At 36.8% G+C, this 18,445-nt stretch overlaps 4 protein-coding genes across 4 annotated transcripts; 1 reads left to right on the top strand and 3 right to left on the bottom strand.

Moving 5' to 3' along the window:
- Positions 1-746: 746 nt before the first annotated feature.
- Positions 747-1,133, bottom strand: LOC133876319 (uncharacterized). Its single transcript, XM_062314593.1, has one exon. It carries the CDS (start codon positions 1,131-1,133, stop codon positions 747-749), a length of 387 nt encoding a protein of 128 aa, XP_062170577.1.
- Positions 1,134-2,063: 930 nt separating this feature from the next.
- Positions 2,064-9,342, bottom strand: LOC133875256 (uncharacterized). The gene is made up of 7 exons (XM_062313314.1): positions 8,828-9,342; positions 6,502-6,642; positions 6,035-6,400; positions 4,337-4,582; positions 3,598-3,690; positions 2,963-3,163; positions 2,064-2,571 (listed from the first exon to the last, which is right to left on the bottom strand). The coding sequence occupies exons 1-7, from the start codon at positions 9,137-9,139 to the stop codon at positions 2,356-2,358; spliced, it is 1,575 nt and encodes a 524-aa protein (XP_062169298.1). The 5' UTR covers positions 9,140-9,342; the 3' UTR covers positions 2,064-2,355.
- A 2,799-nt stretch (positions 9,343-12,141) lies between these two features.
- Positions 12,142-13,421, top strand: LOC133875780 (fatty acid desaturase 4, chloroplastic). The gene has a single exon (XM_062314014.1). The coding sequence runs from the start codon at positions 12,298-12,300 to the stop codon at positions 13,225-13,227; it is 930 nt and encodes a 309-aa protein (XP_062169998.1). The 5' UTR covers positions 12,142-12,297; the 3' UTR covers positions 13,228-13,421.
- A 577-nt stretch (positions 13,422-13,998) lies between these two features.
- On the bottom strand, positions 13,999-17,541 carry LOC133875459 (vacuolar protein sorting-associated protein 22 homolog 1). Its single transcript, XM_062313605.1, has 7 exons — positions 17,315-17,541; positions 17,048-17,158; positions 16,658-16,793; positions 15,919-16,073; positions 15,437-15,544; positions 14,518-14,607; positions 13,999-14,416 (listed from the first exon to the last, which is right to left on the bottom strand). The coding sequence occupies exons 1-7, from the start codon at positions 17,363-17,365 to the stop codon at positions 14,318-14,320; spliced, it is 750 nt and encodes a 249-aa protein (XP_062169589.1). The 5' UTR covers positions 17,366-17,541; the 3' UTR covers positions 13,999-14,317.
- Positions 17,542-18,445: the final 904 nt, after the last annotated feature.

The raw sequence follows: 18,445 nt of genomic DNA, 5'->3' as shown, positions 1-18,445 counted from the left end.
TGGCAACATAAGCTTCAACCAATTGGTTAAAACTTTTGCTATCAACTTATACATAATATTACAGAGGCTTATTGGTTTGTACTCACTCATAGAAGAAGCATTAGCAACTTTGGGGATCAAAGCTATGAACGTTTCATTAATCAAAGGATTAAAAGAACCCTCATTTAGAAAATCCAAAATGGCAGCCCTTACCCGATCACCCACCGTCCTCCAATGGTGTTGGCAGAAGCTTACTCCAAATCCGTCTGGACCCGGGGACTTAAGAGAATGCATCTGGGACAAAGCTTGATTAATTTCCTCAGGGGAGAAGTTGGCTATCAGCATAGTATTGAAGTCGGGAGAGACCTAGGAATCCACTGCCGAGATGCACTCGTCAATGCCTACAACACCTTTAGATTCAAACAGATTCTGGAAATAGAGTGTAAAAGCCCTATCAATCTCCTCGGGCTGGGTCCACACTTGACCTTCAAGATCTTTTGTTGAGCCTATATGATTGGATCTTCTACGTTGGTTGGCCCAAGCGTGGAAATACTGAGTGTTTCGATCGCCGTCTTTAAACCAATGTCTCTTAGCCCGCTGACACCATTTGATATCTTCCATTTCAAGAAGCTTATTAAGTTTTCCTTGTACCTGTTTTATGGTTGCCAAGTTGCCTGGGTGCTCCATCCTCTGCAACTGGCCCAGCCTCTTGGAAAGATGGTTGATGGTTTTGGTCATAGCACCATACTTAACCTTGCTCCATTCTGTTAAGCATTTTTGCACCTTGAAAGGTTCTGCATGGTATCTTCCATTGAGTCCCTCCCATCCTCCTCATTGCCCCAAACATCTTGGATAATCGTGGAGCACTCCTCATCAATATTCCATTTAGCTTCAAAGCAGAAGAGTCTAGAGGAAATACAAAAATCCGCATCAAACCAAATCCAAAGAGGCTTGTGATCAAAATTACTAACTAGGAGAACATCAACTAAGGCACTTGAGAAATTGGCGCACCAACCCGGAGAAGCTACGGCACGGTCCAACCTCTCTTTCACAAAATTTGTTGAATCCCGCTTGTTACTCCACGTAAACTTCGATCCACGGTAACCCAAGTCACCCAAATTACAGTCCACTAGAGTGGACCGAAAGCAATCCATATGGGCTTCACAACAGACCACTCCTCCAACTTTCTCATTGTGAGCGACTATTTCATTAGTCACCCATGCAAAGCCGTGCAGGCCGGCTCAAATTACCCAAATGTGACAGGAGCTTCCAAGAGCTTTCACGAAGAGCCCAGTCAGGGTGACCATAAAACCCGATGAAAGTCCAAGAAAAATTCGAGTCTATCAGGATAATTATAGCGAAGAAATGCCTTTGAGAGAAGTTCATAACCTCCACTCCCTTCTCAGATTTCCACAAGAAAGCCAAACCATCACTACGCCCCACAGGATCCATCTGAACCATACCCACATAGCCTAGAGAACACCTTAATCGTTGTACCACTCCAGAGTACACTTTTGTTTCCATGAGAAACAGAAAGTGGGGCTACTTGCTCTTCATCAAACTGTGAAGCTCCTGAACTGTCCAAGGATTCCCAAGCCTTCGGCAATTCCAGCACAATGGACTCATAATGAATGACGGGGGTGCTCAACAGCCTCCACCAACTCACTGTTACACCTAGAAGAAATCGACTCATACCTCTAATCGTAGGCAAAAGACTACATAAATATTAAATATAGCCCAAATATATAATCAAGCTCGACTATGGACTCTGAAAAATCAAGGGTAGCATGTGTAAGCATTGCAGGATCAAATTAAAAGGTTTACGGACTATTATATTCTAGTATAAGATATCCAGTAATTGAGCAACTCGAATTCAAAATACGACATGCCATCAAATAAAGGAGATTGTGGGATAAAAGTGGAAGCTGCTGTCTCCATGGCCGCTTGAATCTCCTGACTGACCAAATTTCTCTTCAATATTGTGAAAGTGTGTTTACAATGGATGAGATTTCCAAGAGCATATTAAAACTTCAAGAGCACTGAAATTAATGAAGCATTAACATGGGAAATTAAAGATGATTAAAAGGGACTAATACTATGCAAATCACTCTTCATTTTCTAGCTATCATGTATATTGTACAACAATTTAATAGTTGATTCTATTCATCAAAAAAAAAAAATAATAGTTGATTGCCTTCCTTTTGTACTGTCTGATCAGCATATTTACAACTGAAATCAAAATACTTTCCATATGGATCTTTCATGCCATCATATCAAACAATGCCATACAGAGTAGACCTATCAGCTAAGAAGCCAGGGATGAGGTTCATCCATGCGTATAAAAATTCCAGCGAAAAAAATAAAAAACAGAGACCTCTAGCAATTCTGTGGTCTTGAGTATTTTGGTGGCAGAGACGGACATCTTTCATTCATGTGCATATATGGTTCCATAGAATTGTACTCAGGTAATTCCATTCGATACTTCCCTCGAATCTGACAAAAAGGGAGCTTCACATTGTCCCCATCGTTGCACCACTTTGGCAGACGGCTTGAATTATTCTCGAAAAATTTGAGCATATAAGCGTCCTTTATCTGCATTTGCGGTAGCAGAATAAATAAATACACATCAAAATTGTAAACTACTTAGGAAGAGAGTTTTCATTTAATCACCTAAAAAGATAAAGTCTTGAATGGACATCCACATTTACCTGTAACAATCTAATTCGCTTTTTAAATATTATAAAGTTTATTAAATACACAATGGAGAGGAGGTAAAGGGGGTGGTAATCTATCTTGGCTGTAAGATATCCTTATGCTATGATCAATACAACCGCAGAATTCTTATTAATTCCAATGATGTATATGATATTCTTGTTTCTTCTTTATGTATTATATACTGATCAACCAATACTATTAAGATGATGCAATCAGTGACATTTTACTCCGGAGTAAACAGTAATCATATTATTATTGTTGGACTCACTGTAAACTCAGTGACTTGAATAGAGCTAGCAATTGGATCAAATAGTCCTGCCTCCTTGTACATTTCAAGAATGAAAGCAACACATGACGTTGACTTCCCATCAGCGTATAGCCAGTCGTCCTCTTCGGGAATAGTCAGCAATTCATCAAAAGATAACCCATGCTTTTCAATTTCTACAAGAACATCAGGAAGACTAAGATTCTGCATGAAAAACGAGTTACATCAGATAATCAACGAATAATAAATGACACATTGAATTTCCAAAATGACAGTTCTTTGATCTAGAAGATCAAACAACTGTCTTCTTATCGTCTTCCCATCAGATCTGATACCTGTGAGGGTTTAGGTTAAGCCATAATATCTATGTTTGGTCTAAGAGATAGAAGGAATGACCCTGGAATTTCCAGCTAACAAATTCCTTATGTGGTCTATAACGATAAGTTTGTTTTTTTCAAACCACTTACATGCAACCCATTCATCTATGCGAGGGATGAAAAAATACATTATTTTTCATCTTTTACAGTAAAAAAAATTAAATAAAATCAAAAAAAAAAAATCCACTTCTTCGACCTATAACACTATAAGCTAACCTGACAAGCATAACATCAAAAGTAGAGGAAAAGTTGTTATAATACCTGAGTCCCAAGGCGTTTGTTCAGGGCTTCATTCCACATGTTAGCAGCATATTCAGGCTGTATTTGATTCCAAACTGTCATTACAGAAGCCACCTGCAGAATCACAGTTTAACAGTCAGAATCAATAACCTAAGCATGCCTCTTAAAATTAAGATAGTTCAGCTAGGAGGGAGGGAGGGAGGGAGCAGAACTGTCACAACAAAAGGTGCATTTTAAAGAGCAGAACTGGCTTTATATGCATCGCAATGTGACTGATAAAAGTTATCATGACTACCAGGAAAGGTATTATTAAGCTTTCATCTTCTTCTAGTTGAGTTCCTTGAGCAGTGGTGAATACGATACTTTGTATTACATCTATCAATCACAATCCTATTGAAAGATTTTTAAATTTTGATAGAATCCAACAAATTCATGAGGTCTTTTCTCCCTAGCTTTTTAAGCACTAGTTAAGTTTTTGATGAACCCAAAATTATGACCAATAATGACTCTTTGTTGACATGATATCCTCATTATTAAGGGAACTACCAAAAAAATATTCAGAGTTTTAGGGCTTCAATGCAACTTTGACAAGACAAAAGCAATAAATAGGATGTCAGCTGGATCATAGTTGCAGTAATAACCCAGCAAATTGTAAAAAATCAGTCTGCTTACAAAATCAGAAGTGGAGAGCAAAGTCAAGATTATAGCATTAACTATACTGCAAACTTAAATTGAAAATCAAACATTCAAATATACATACCAAATGAGCATCCAAGGGAGGTGGAAAGTTCCCGTCTATAGTGTCTATCCAACTGAATATCATATTATGATAACCATACGGTTTTCCATCCATGCTCTTTGCATACTCCCATGCAGCAGTCTCATTAAACTTTGCTCTCGTATTAGGATGCAACGGAAGCAATGCAATATGGGGATTCGAATCATCTTTATTCAGCTCAAAATCCCACCAGTCATCCCACGGTAACACAGCAATTATATCTTCTCCCTACAACAAAAAAAGATAGGCAAAACACTCGCACATTAACTCCAAATCATAGTTACATAGGAAAGTAGCCCTCATACCCAACTCAAATTCAATTATTTGTAGTTTGAGTGGAGGGAGAGTGAGTTGCTGACACTCCAAGATAAGCAACTTAATTTCATTTATGGGAAACTATAAGTTCATCTGATTATTAACAATGAGCGACTTCAGAGCTTGATGAAAAAGAGAGAGGATAATCATTTGCTTTCTTTTAGAGCCATATAGTTCGATGAAACTAGAAAATAAGAAAATCAAGTGAGAAAATGTATAATCAATCAATGGGGACAGTGCTTCTGCAAATTGAACTAAGATGCCGAGCAAGAAACTTAAGTGGATCTAAGAAGCATGATTTAAGATAGAAATGGTGCCACTACCAAGGATTATATGTCCCAGAAAAGCAGCCTAGCAATTTTTACAGCACTCCAGCACTGAAATCAACCTCTAGGTGACTTAAATCTGACCAAGAGAAGCCAAACTTAGAGCTTGTAGCTGGGCACTCTGAAATGACCTACAAGAGGGAAAATATCCAAAGCTTTCACCTCCTACTTCATGACCATGTTAGAGTTGCCTTCCACCACAAAACCAGGAAGATCGTGACTTTTATCCATTAGGTGCCCAGATATCAGCCTTACAGATCTCACTGCCAACCGACCAATAACAGAGAAAGCAAACAAAATAAAACTCCTACAAGTTTCACATATTCACAAAATACTGGCTTGGATGGGATTTTCCAAATAACTACCATCATATTAAGCTTCGCATAACCCCTCGCAGGTGCAGATCAGGAGCAAAAGTAATTCTTAAGGTAGGGGCAAAGAAGCCACAGAATCAATGATCAGGCTCGCAGACCAGACTGGATTGTGAGATTTCAAAAGAGAGAAAAAAGTAAAAGTAATGCTAGATATTATATTTTTATCCTACAATGGTCCAACAATGTTAACGTGGCACTCCAAATCAACCATTAGATCTTTTTTTTACTTAACAAGGATTAATCCAAGGGTTTGTTGGGGTGCCACGTCAGCCTTGTTGGATGAATGTTAGATAGAATTATAGCATATAGCATTTCTCAAAAAGTAAAGCCCAAATAAAATGGAAAAGCAATATTCAATACACACCAAAACCAGAACGTCTATAAATTAGGCAGAAGATGTTGCCAACACTGTTTTGTTTTGTGGCTTCCAAGGCCATTAATTCAACTCATCAGAATTTTCAACTGGAACATCTGGCAGTAAAGCTCAGCCACAGATGCTTTCCAATATACACTACTGAAAGAGATATATTAATAATCTATAAAAGATATTTAGAAGAAGAAAATACCACAAAAATAATGATATTTAGAGGACATCACTAATAAAAGTTACATGCTATCAGGAACACTATATTATAACTACATTTAGCAGCTTTTCATTGTTTTACCTTTTCATTTTCATGCCCTGATTCACCAACCCATAACTTTCCTTCAGAATCCTTTAAGCAAACAGCGGTATGACCAGCATATGCTCCACTGACCCACTTCTCCAGGGTCTCAAAACCACCCCATCGGCCACGGATTTTGGATATCGCAAGGAAATCTCCAGAGTGAATATCATCAACACTGATGTTTGTTACCCAGGGCTGAGGGCGTTGTACAAAGGTAGCTCCCATGTGCTTCTCGAGAAATCCTATATTAGAGTTCTCACCCCATCCCGTGTTTGTAAATAAGGGGAATACATCCCATAATGCTTGAAGAGTTCCCACCATGCCTGCTTGCATGAGGAAAATCGAAACTCCCCTGTTTTTCACCTGATTAAATAGAAAGAAAAAGCCACGTCTAACACAATAGTCATGCTTCAAACAAAATAGAACAAGTAGTGACTCTTCAATAACTAAAAGTGGCAACTTACATATTCATACTCAGCTTTCCCTTCCCACTGTTTAAACTCAAATGTATGCTCCCGAGATAGCAAATAATAATCCCATGACACACGGTATGGAGTTGCAAAGACATAAAGATCCATACATGTCCAACTATGAGCATTGCTAACCTGGACAGGCACAGAGATAATTCTTAACAGTTTATTGTTTCTTCACCTAGAAGAGAAACTACTTTGTTTCAATACAGCACTCCATAGCATAATCTAAGCAACTTATGCAAAACAATATGCAGAAGAAAACCCTCAAGTGATGCGAAACAAATTATTAGTATTTAATTTTATATTTTATTCCATTTCCAAGAGTCAGTGGTATTAAGTGTTTCCCTAGATTGTTTTGGTAATTCAATAAATAGAAGATTGTCCTAAATTATTTTAGGCAATTCAATAAATGGGTCTTGTCCTAATTTACATTAGATAAGTCAATAAATGAATGTTGCCCAGGGTTTAGTCATTAGTCTATTTAAGTGTCTTTTGTACTCCAATGGAGGAAGACTTTGATGGAATAAAAATTATGTGCAATTGATTTCCCTTCTCTCTCTTTCTCTTCCCCTAGCTTCTTCTCTCTCTTTCCTGACTCTTCTCTTTCTAGCTTCTTCTCTCTCTCCTTTCTCCTCTCTTTGCCCTACTTTTGCTGTGTGATTTTTGTGGTCATTGTTTGTCCTACATCATCAAGGCATCCAAGAAACCAGGTAGACTAAACAAAAACGTAAACAGAAAAGGAACAGAGCAAGACCACAAGAGAAAGGTGCCAAATCCACAAATAAGCTATCAAATGAAACCATGAATTATTCAAATATGTACAGCAAAGTTCATTAACTTGATACCAAGAAAAAGCAATGCTCCAATATATAAACAACATCAACAAAAAGAATAAAGGTAGTACAACAATCCATATTTGGGATTTATCCTGAAAATATTCAACCAATTACTGGAAAAAGATATGTACAAGTTCGGATTCATGCAGTAGCACCCAATAACAAAAGCACTAAGATACCTAGTAACCCAAAATTGCAGACAATTAACAAATACATAAGAACTTAACCACTAGCCAAAGGAGGTATGTCTTGGACCACCAGCCTTCTAACAACCTATGAATACGAAAGACCTCAGGAATACTCATATGATCAAATACTGCAATATTCTTTATTTAAAATTAAACCCAGGAACATAACGAAAATATAAACCAACTACAGCTGAATTGTAAAACAAACTATAACTCTAATCAATTATCTTCCAGACCACAAACCCTCAGACTTGCCCATCAAAGTAACAGCCAAAGAAGATCAGCTCCAGACCAGTAATAAAGTTCAACAACTACAATAACCAGATACCCAAAATTCTGAGTTTCACTAAAACCAGCTAAATTCAGAGAAACCATGCAAAAACAACCTAGATTAAATTCATCCCAGAACTTGACGTGAATGGTCCCACCACCAAATTCAGCTACAGAAGTTCAATAAATCCAATACCTAGATACTCCATACTCCAAATTACACATAACCACCTGAACTCAAACAAAACAAGCATAACAAACACATAAAACTACGTTTAATTCCAGATATTAGAATATAAATTAAATTATTAAATTCATCATTTCCTATGAGCTTAAGCTTTTGAAAAAAGTTGTAATTTAACATGATATCAAAGACAAACGCCATGAGTTCAAACTTTGTTTCCTTCATTCACCTCTCATTTCAATTAAATATTTCACATGTTGTGCCTCACTTATTAATGGATAGTTTGAGTCGACTCGTGAAAGGGAGTGTTAGAATATAAATTAAATGGCTAAATCCATAATTTCCTTTGAGCTTAAGCTTTCGAAAAAAGTAGTGATTTAACACTAGACACCAATAAATGCAACTACAATACCCAGATTTGCAATAATCCAAATTAAAATAAAACCAACTGAGCTCAAACAAAACAAGAAAAATAAACCCATAAAACTATGTTCAATTCCAGACACCATTTCAATTCAAGTAGAATACCCAGATACCCAATTCTCCAAAATCCAACTAAAACCGAAGAAAACAAGCAGAACAATCCCATAAAAAGTAACTTCAATTGAAGAGGTTGATGCGAAGGGTCCCACTGCCAAACTAAGATACCCAATACTCCAAATTACAACAAAACCAGCTAAACTCAAACAAAACAAGCAAAATAAACCCAAAAAAAAAATAAAAAAAATTCCGAGTTCAATTCCAGACATCAGCAAAATCCAACTACAATGCCCAGGTACCCAACACTCCAGAATCCAACAAAACAAAAGAAAGCAAGCAAGTAAGCTCAAATTCCAGACCTTAATGTGAAGGGTACCACCGCCAAATTCAGTGCCGCTCTTGTTGTGGAACTCCATCCAAGCCCTGTTCTTATAAAAGCACGCGCCTTTCCACTCCAAAGTGTCGTTCGGGGACGAGGCAGCGCCCACGAAGCTGGGCAGAAGGTCCACCGGGCTGTAAAGCGAGTTGAGGATAGGCCACGAGGCCTGTCTGGGCAGCAGAGGGAGCACATCCGAAGGGTGAAATGGCAGTTTCGCAGCATGTGGGAGTAGAGAGAAGAAAGCAACTGTAATCATGAAGAAGATGGGAAGCAAAGATGGGGAAGGAGCCATGGTGGTGTGGGAGAGAAAAAGAGTTAGAAAAGGAAATATTTTTTTCCACAGAGAGAGAGAGAGACTGAGAGAGTAAGAGGGTTGCAATGAAGGAATTGAATTCCTTTCACGTTCCCTATTCAGGCTATCCCCTGTATCTCTCCTCCATGGAAATGTATTTGGGATTTGTGTTTTATTTACATCGAGGAATTCAATTACCACGGGGAACTTTTCTCTTGATTACTGATTAGGACTTGTGATCGCATGGGAATTTGTTTTCTACTTCCACTCTACAAAGCGACACCGTTTTGTTCTTTTTAATCCTTTTTTATGCAAACTTGTTTGGATCTTATATATATATATATATATATATATATAAGATGGATATTCTATATATTAAGCCTAAGCATGATGGGATATTCCATGGTCCATGTATTGCATAGTGTTATTTTATTTTGGTAGATTTGTCTTATACAAAGTTAGTTTAAGATTGATGCATGCTTATATGATATGGTAAGTTTATGAATTATTTGTTAGTTCCAAAAGTCTTTTTGGATTAAGCTTCTTTTTCTTTTTCTTTTTAATATTAAGCTTTTTTGTTTATGATTGTGTTAAGAAACTTAAAAAGTATATTTAGTACATAAAAAGTTATGTAAAGCAAGCAAAAATGAGTTTGTTTGGTAAAAAAAAAAAAGGAAATATATTACACTCTAAAAAAGTAAAACTACGTTTTGTGGAAGCTTGAAAATGAATTTTTATTTATTTATTTTTTAAAAAAAAATAACGACTTTTAAGCTTTTTCTACGTACAAAAACTTTATTTCCCAACACAATCTCACATAGCCTATTTGATAGCTAAGCTTTTAAATGTGACACTTGACCTCCTCTAACTACTATTCTATTATAAGTTACATCGTGTGTTAACATTTAGTGTTAAAATGGACGAAAAATATCACATGTGCACTGTTAGTGAATTTTTTTTTTTTTTTTTTTTACTACAACTAGAAAAAAGCCTCTAAAAATTATTAAAATAAAAACACATAAGATCATGGGATTTTTTGTTGTATTTTTAGATATATTCAATGGTTTTGTCTTTCTTGAACTTAAAATATATATATATATATATATATATATATATATATATATATATATAGTTTCAAAAATATCAATTTTTTTTTTTTAACAAAAAATCTGAATATTTTATTGATCAAAGATTATGAGCATAATGCTCTTACATCACAAAGCATAAAATTCTGGAAAACCATAGTCACATGCTATGAGGTTACAAAGTCATAGATACAAACAAAATTTTTACAATAAAGTGATATCTATGACTTTCATCTTCCGCTAACACATGTACAAAAATAATTAAAGAGTATAACTACTTCTAGAATACTAGATCTAAAACAAGGATAGAAAAATATCTTAGAAAAAATAATTTAAATCAGTCGTGAGAGATAACCCCTCATACCGAACTATTCATGCTATGAGAGATAACGCATCACACCTGACTAACCTTCATCCCATAGATCGCCCAAGAAGGCAGATCTAAATAGAAGAAAACTCTTATTCAAAGCAAAAGACATAACCAGCAAATAACATCAGCGACTAGAGAGGAGATGAACAGTACAAAGGCAGATGAACGGATGCATAATAAAGATGTAAAAATTGTTGATCTGGTAAAAGAAACACATACAAATACAAGAAAAAACCAGGATGGAAAGGGGAGGGTAAAAGCGAGGAGTAGAAATGAAAAGAGCGATGAGGAGGGACCAGATCTGCAATATGAAAACAATTTTTAAGAATACATTTTATATTGTTTACTTCTTCTTTTTTGAATTTAATAACAAAAAATAATAATAATAATAATAATAACAACAACCACAACTTTTAAAACAATAACCAAACAGGCCCAATTTGTGGAACACTTAGATCATAATTTTAATTTTTTTTATTAATAGCAACCCTCTAAAATATATATAAATGGTTAAATAGTAGTAAAAATTAAGTCCAAGATGTTTAGAAGAATTACAGTGAAATTGATAAAACCATTTATATGTATTTTGATTCCTTGCAATAGAATTGTCTTATTGCAATGTAATAAGACAATTTTATGTGAGAATTTGTCTGGGCTCCACTATTAAGACAGGTGTCCTAACAACAAGAGGAGATAGGCCATCCTTAAGACCCCAACTATGAGGACATTTTTGTCAATACCATCAAGGACATATTTTAGTGCAGTAAGCAATTTGGAAAGATGTTGAAGGGTGGTGGGGGAAAAATGGTTGTTTTGCTCTTTATAAGAAGAGACCGAACCTTTTGTTTTCAACTGCTTAGAAGTTGGAAATTTACTAAATTTGAGTGTATGATCTTTACTACACACGGACATGGAAAGATGTACCACTATGTTCTAGACTTGTTGTGCAATCATAAGCATTACATTACACGTCAAAGACCCAATTATATGTTTTGGATTAGAAAAATGTTAGATTTACAACACTAACACAACAAGTGCATAACAACCCCTCACATGAAGGTGGGCTCCAGTGTGTAGAGTTCACCATCATGTGAGGGGTTATTGTGCACTTATTGTGATGGTGTAGTGCAGGAATCAAATCCCTAAAGAACAAGTTTCTATGAAACAAACACATAATACTCTTATAAATACAAAAACGGTTTTCCACATCAACACTTTAAAAAAAAAAAAAAAAAATTGTTCAAAGTTGTAGATTCTTTTTAGGACCCGAATATACTTCAGCTGCTATTGGTGGAAAAACCATCATCTACAACTTTCTCATGAGCTGCCATCCAATCACAACTTGCTTTTGGTTTTGTAGCGTCCCATTCTCAAAAACAAAAACCAATCCAATCCAACGGCTCTAAACAATGCCAAATAAGCAACAGAAATCATAACCCTTCATGTTAAATGGACCACAAGGCTTGCGATTGGCATTTTGCTGCCAAACTCGTGTGTTTTGAGTGGCTTCTTTTCAATGTCGTCCAAGAAAACGTAAACCAATCCAACACCATGCACTTAAGAGACTTCCATAGTCCCACGCATCCCCTATACCCACCACCACATACATCATAACCCTCTCCATTTCTCTCCACAGAGCCCCCTGGCCTGTTCACAGACACCATTTTATAGGCACTACAACTGGTTTCTCTTGAGCACTTCCAATGTCAATCTTGGCTCAACATAAATACCCTTTAAGTTCCCGACACCATGTTCGCACGTGCCGCTCTCCGTCCCTCCGCGCACATGTGTATTGCGCTGCCACTACAACCACCACCACCGAGCCAAAGTCTAGTCCTGATCGTTTAGTCATTGAACCGCAACTCAATCCCTCACCAACGGTGATCACAGCCACAGCTCCTAACCGCCCCATTCTTAACGACCCAACATTGACATCAACATGGTCTCATCGTGCATGGGTAGCAAGTGGGTGCACCACAGTGTTCATCTCTCTAGCAAAGGCAACAACGGGCGCAGCCGAATCACAAATGTGGCTCGAACCCATTTTAGCTGGCTTGGTTGGCTACATTTTAGCCGACCTTGGATCTGGAATCTACCACTGGGGTATTGACAACTATGGCAGTGCCTCGACTCCACTCTTTGGCACCCAAATAGAGGGTTTCCAAGGTCACCATAAGTGGCCATGGACGATCACTAGGCGCCAATTTGCCAACAACTTGCACGCCCTAGCTCGTGCCGTGACCTTCACAGTGCTCCCACTCGACCTTGCTTTCAATGACCCAGTTTTTCATGGCTTCGTTGCTGCGTGCTCCGGTTGCATTATGTTCAGCCAGCAATTTCATGCTTGGGCTCATACAACAAAGAGCCGGCTTCCGCCTCTTGTGGTGGCTCTGCAAGATGCAGGACTTCTAGTGTCGCGTTCACAGCATGCTGCTCATCATCGTCCACCTTATGACAATAACTACTGCATAGTGAGTGGCGTGTGGAATGAGTTTTTGGATAAGCAAAAGGTTTTTGAGGCATTGGAGATGGTGTTGTTCTTTAAGCTAGGAGTGCGACCCCGGTCTTGGAGTGATCCCGGGTCTGACTGGACCGAACAGACGCAGAGCCCTTCTCAAATTACAGCCCATTGAGTCACTGACTTTTCTCTTCTCTTCTTCTTCTTTTACATGGTCTAGTTTTCTTGCTAGAATTTATGATGTATGGTTCGTGAATTCATGTTATTGCAAATTTGCAATGCAAGATACGTGTTTCATTTGTGGATATATACACATTTGCAAATAATTCAGCGATATATATATATATATAAAAAATTTCTGTTCAGCGATATTGTTGTTATAAGGAAACATAGGCATTGCACAATGATACGCACAAACAACCAACCAAAAAGAAAGGGGGGAGAAAGCTAACAAAGGGATATTAATGTAACTAATGGCCACCGAAAACAGCGGGGGTAAGAAAGAAACAAAAATGCTTCTACTGAAATCAGTCGAGACAGTCCATCTAACTAGGTTATGCGTATACCAATTGATACTATGCTTAGTTTTGCAAAAAGACTAAACTGAAATAAGATTTAGGAGAACTCGAGTTAATGAAAGGTTCTAATAGCCGATCAATAGCCGGTAAATGGTGACCCATTTTGGCTCAACCGTCAATGAGGTAAATGGGTACAACGAACGCCGTTTTCACAAGCGGAGCCGCCATACATCAGTTAAAGCCAAAACGACAATGCTTACAGTGTTATTTGGGAAAATTGGCGCAACAAAGATGTTTAGCACAATCAAAACGACCACCTGATATTGACGGCAAAAAACAGTGTAGGCAGTGTCATATAGGAAAATGGGCAAAACAAGGTCCATTTAGACGACAAACAAAACAAAGGTAAAAGGTGCATTAAGAAATACTGTCTACAAACCAGATTACCTAACTTAGTGTGAAAATTTCAAGCAGAAGTTGCAGAGTGTAGAGCCAGTGAAGACAATTACATCTTTAACACAGAAGAACACTACATGAATTTTATAACAAGCCTGTATACATCTATCTAGTTACCTCTCTTAGATGAGGCTGAGATAGGTATGTGTGCATATGGGGAGAGAGAAGGGGCAAAAGATCATTCTTTCAATTGGACCAACAAGTATTACAAAGAAAATAACATCGCAATGAAGATTTTCCTCCTGGTCGTTGCCCGAGACATCAAACTGCCTTAATTTGAAAACCTCTAGTTCAAGTATCAGCTACTGAATTTGAGATGGAAGATACACAGGGAAACCAATATCGGCGTTTACCATCTTTGTGGCCGTCATCGATCATTGCAAGACCTTCCTGCATAAACCAACATACTTTCTGAGCCTCCGTGATCCAAATATGCATATGCAGGGAAGGAAATAGAGAGGAATAGATAGGCCATTGATAGCAAAACATACATCTAGTAAAGTATCAAGGGCATCAATAGCACGACCGGAGGTCCAAGATAGACGTCTTTCTACTTCATCGACGGTCACAAAGCCTTGAGCCTAACAGAACATGAAAGGAAACACCATTTCAAATAATCATTTTCCTCAATTCAAAGAAATGTAGATCCATCCCAATGACATAAACCAAACAAGATAAATTCACAATTGATGGAGCTTCATTTGTTCAAACTGACATGAATGGGCGACAGAAAAAAATGAGGGAAAAAAAATGAAAAAAAATCCTTCAAAACAATAAGAGTATCTCTGAAAAAGATCCACTAGGTAATACCAAACTGTTATGATAGCTGTGTTTCCATTTTAATTATCAAATAACTTAGATTAGAAATAAACTGAAATAAGAGGTAGATTTATGATAAATCCAGAGTGAAAATTTTGTACAACCTACGTCTTTAGGGATTGATCATTACTTGCTACCACAGAAAATTTTAATCTGTTATATTGTTATTATTGTATAATTGGTTAGCGAACAAAAAGTGCATGTTAGAGAAGAGGTTCATTTTGCAAGAAACCCATTTCAGGTTCCTGACAGAAGACCTTAAAACCTCAACCAGCTAGGTGTCCACGTTTTATTTTGCTTACGAGCTTGTCCCACATCTCGGAACAGTAACACTTTGAAATTCTTCCTCTTCGCAAATTACTTATGAAAAAATAAATTCTTCCACTCTTATCAATCCAGCACCACACATCTAAAGCGAGGTAATAGACCTTTATATCTCAGAAAAAAATGCATCCAAATTTCTATTTTTTTTTTTTATAAGTGCATCCAAATTTCTAATTAACTCCCATGAGACCAGAATTGAAAAGTAATCATATTCATCAAGCATACTTATAAGTTTGATGGAAGAAGAAAATAGAAAATGCTAGTAACCTGAGCCAGCTCTAAAATTTCATTATGGTCTTTGTTCAACTCGGTTGGAACAGACCGAACAAGCTTTTTCTTCCCAACAGAAATCACCTCGAAACCACTACCCATTACCTGGAATTCATGAACTCGATGTTAATATTAATACCATTACACAATGAATAAGCAAGCCAATTCAGAAGAAAAAAAAATCCCGGTCACAATACAGAACTCTTGATTACATTTAGAATGCAACAATAAGTTCAAAAGTTACTAATACTCTAAAACAAAATATAATTTGCCTCTAGAACCACCAGGGCTAAAAGGCATATACTGGCAGCTCAAACACTAGGACAAAATGGTGGCACAAATGAAAGTATTTAAGCAAAGCCACCCAAAGTTCTAGCAGGCACCGCAAGAAAGTAAGTCTACCATTAATTTTTGTCAAACTTAAAATGAAGCATATATTCTCTACCAAAATAAATGTGATAAAGGTGTAACAATAATACCTTCAGCTTACTTATGGCACGCAGGCAGTCATCCTCAGAAACAGCTTCACGGTCACTTTTCCGTCTCTGACGAAGCAAATTGCACAGTTCCTGCAGGTTTATCAAGCCTCCATTGTGGGGTCTTGTTGCCAAGCAAATCTCAACAATTTGTACTCCTGTCTAGCCAAGTAGCTAACTATTTAGCATTCTATTTTAAAAAAATATTGGCATGTAAACTTTTTAGTTAAAAGGAACAACTAGGAAATCAACAGTGAACTTAACAGGGAGTCTTATCATATGGGAAAATCTTCTAAAATGCTCAAGTTATTGCATGTACAAGGGTCCATAAAACATCACAACTCCTAGTTTCAACATAACAAGGAATAATGAACTAAAGATTAAGGTAAACATAAATTGCAAAGGACGCTCAACTTAGGCAGACACCAAGAATATAGCAACTCAATTCATAAAATCCAAGTAATGATTATAGCTCAAAATTACAAATAGCGCAAAATCATCATCTATTTCCCAGCCTAGGAAAAAATGGTTATATTTGCATCTCTCTCAATGCATGTTCATCAGCAATTTCTCAGTATGAGATAAAAAGGGGCACATAGGCTTCCTCTCCCTCACTCACTCCTGGCCCATTGATTAAGCATTCATCTAAAACACTTTGGAAACACCTAATATGATAGCTCCATGATTGTAAATTAACAACATTTGAACACTTTTATCATAAGATCAAGAAGCCGAAACCAACCAAGTTCATAGTAGAAGTCACCGATCCCCAAGAGCTCCGCCCAGAAGCCCTTGTTGGAGGCCAAGGGATCCACTCCTACTTTCGCACACATTTCATGGAACTGCGATCTGAATGCCGGGTTCTTCCTTATATCATTCTGCACCACATTAACAGTAGAGTACAAACTCGAACTTTAAATCCTTAAAAACAAACAAACACGAGCTTATATTACAAATTACAACGTTGATTCCAATCCCTCAAACAACGCAACCGATCGCTCACAACCTTCCAAGCCACTCAAATCAACGAATTTCAAATTGCAGAAACTTAAAAACCTACACAAATATTTTGATTTTCGATAAATTCGCCGAATCAGAAGCTAATTTCGGTGGAATATTAAGAATTTGGGACCTTGTGTTTGCGAGCGAATTCTTCGAGCTGGGAGCGAAACGTGGTGAGCTGTTCCTTCATCAAATCGGTTCTAATCTTGGCTACATTTTCACCCAGCATCCGATACTGATCCTACAGATTCATTTGCATTCTAATTTCATTCATGTACAAATAATAATAATAAAAAAAAAAAAAAAAAAAAAAAATCCAACCCAAATCAAAACGGTGATTATAGTAATACAAAAGAATTTTTTTAAAAAAAATAAAAAATAAAAATAAGGAACAAACCCTAGCTGCAGCGGCATTTTGTAATCCTCCAATTCCAGGTCTTCTTCTCATTCTTTCTTCTCCTTCTTGGGAATTTGAAGCTAAAGAGGAACAGTTTCAGTACGCGCACACAAATTGATTTTGGCTGACAAATTGATCGCTCTGATGGTTAAACGTAGCTTCTCCTAAAGTTATCGCGGCGAGTAATGTCGCTACAGCCTACAAGCCTACAACAGTTATGAATACTTCCTATAGCGACGAACTCTAGCTCTGTTGCGTCGAGAGATATCGGTTAAACAGATTCTTTCTGTACCGCGGTTTTGTCGCTTTTACATGTGTTGTGTAAATGGATCCGATCCATTTTAGTTAGCATTCACTTATGGTTTAAATTATATTTTATTGATTTAAATAAATATATTTCTACCTTTTTTAAAAAATTTTAAATAGTGTGACACAATGGACACCGTTAAATAATCTTGCTCGCTTGTAAAATGGATTTTATCCATTTCACTGAAATTAAGAAATTCTCGAGATCTGTTGAAATTCTTTGTTTGAGTTACAGCAATTTGAATAGGAATGAGAGAGGATGAGTGCATGGCCCACTTTTTATGGATAGATAAATTTCATGAAAAATGTTAAATTTATAACACCAACACAACGACTTTTCACTGGCCCACCCTCATGTGAAGGGTTGTTGTGATGGTATTGTGTATGAATCAAATCTCAAATCTCAAATCCCATACTCCGGGTTGCTCAGAGCATGTGGGCCCTACAATTGTCTTCTCTCACACGTAATTCAAAAAAAAATTTTCAAGAAATCTGGTGTATAATGCAAATTCAGGACTCGTTTACTAAGAGCATCTCCAACAACGTTAACTATTTTAGCTAACCAAAAAGCATTATTTTCTATTTTACTTACTACTTTATTAATAAAAACTCTAACGAATTTTCTATTCAATTATCTATTTCCTTTAAATATTATTTTATAATTTATTATTATTATTATTATTATTATTATTATTGTTTTCTTAAACCGCCATTTAATCATAGGAGATAATTATTAATTGTACTATTGGTCCCTGAGGTATGCCATAATTACAAATCACTCCATATAGTTTAAAAAGTTCATGAGAGGTCCCTGTGATAAACTAT

The sequence above is a fragment of the Alnus glutinosa genome, chromosome 8, assembly GCF_958979055.1.
Source record: "Alnus glutinosa chromosome 8, dhAlnGlut1.1, whole genome shotgun sequence".
Classification (NCBI taxonomy): domain Eukaryota; kingdom Viridiplantae; phylum Streptophyta; class Magnoliopsida; order Fagales; family Betulaceae; genus Alnus; species Alnus glutinosa.
Note: the sequence above shows the minus strand (reverse complement) of the source record. Positions and strands in the feature narration are given on the sequence as shown.

Coding starts and splice junctions, on each gene's coding strand:
- LOC133876319 (XM_062314593.1), bottom strand. CDS start 1,133: ATGGATTGCTTTCGGTCCACTCTAGTGGACTGTAATTTGGGTGACTTG.
- LOC133875256 (XM_062313314.1), bottom strand. CDS start 9,139: ATGGCTCCTTCCCCATCTTTGCTTCCCATCTTCTTCATGATTACAGTT. Junction 3,691..4,336: donor CTCCCTTGGATGCTCATTTG/GTATGTATATTT, acceptor GTGATTCTGCAG/GTGGCTTCTGTAATGACAGT. Junction 3,164..3,597: donor ACAAACGCCTTGGGACTCAG/GTATTATAACAA, acceptor TTTTTCATGCAG/AATCTTAGTCTTCCTGATGT.
- LOC133875780 (XM_062314014.1), top strand. CDS start 12,298: ATGTCAATCTTGGCTCAACATAAATACCCTTTAAGTTCCCGACACCAT.
- LOC133875459 (XM_062313605.1), bottom strand. CDS start 17,365: ATGAGAAGAAGACCTGGAATTGGAGGATTACAAAATGCCGCTGCAGCT. Junction 17,159..17,314: donor AAAATGCCGCTGCAGCTAGG/GTTTGTTCCTTA, acceptor ATGAATCTGTAG/GATCAGTATCGGATGCTGGG. Junction 14,417..14,517: donor CCCTTGATACTTTACTAGAT/GTATGTTTTGCT, acceptor TGGTTTATGCAG/GAAGGTCTTGCAATGATCGA.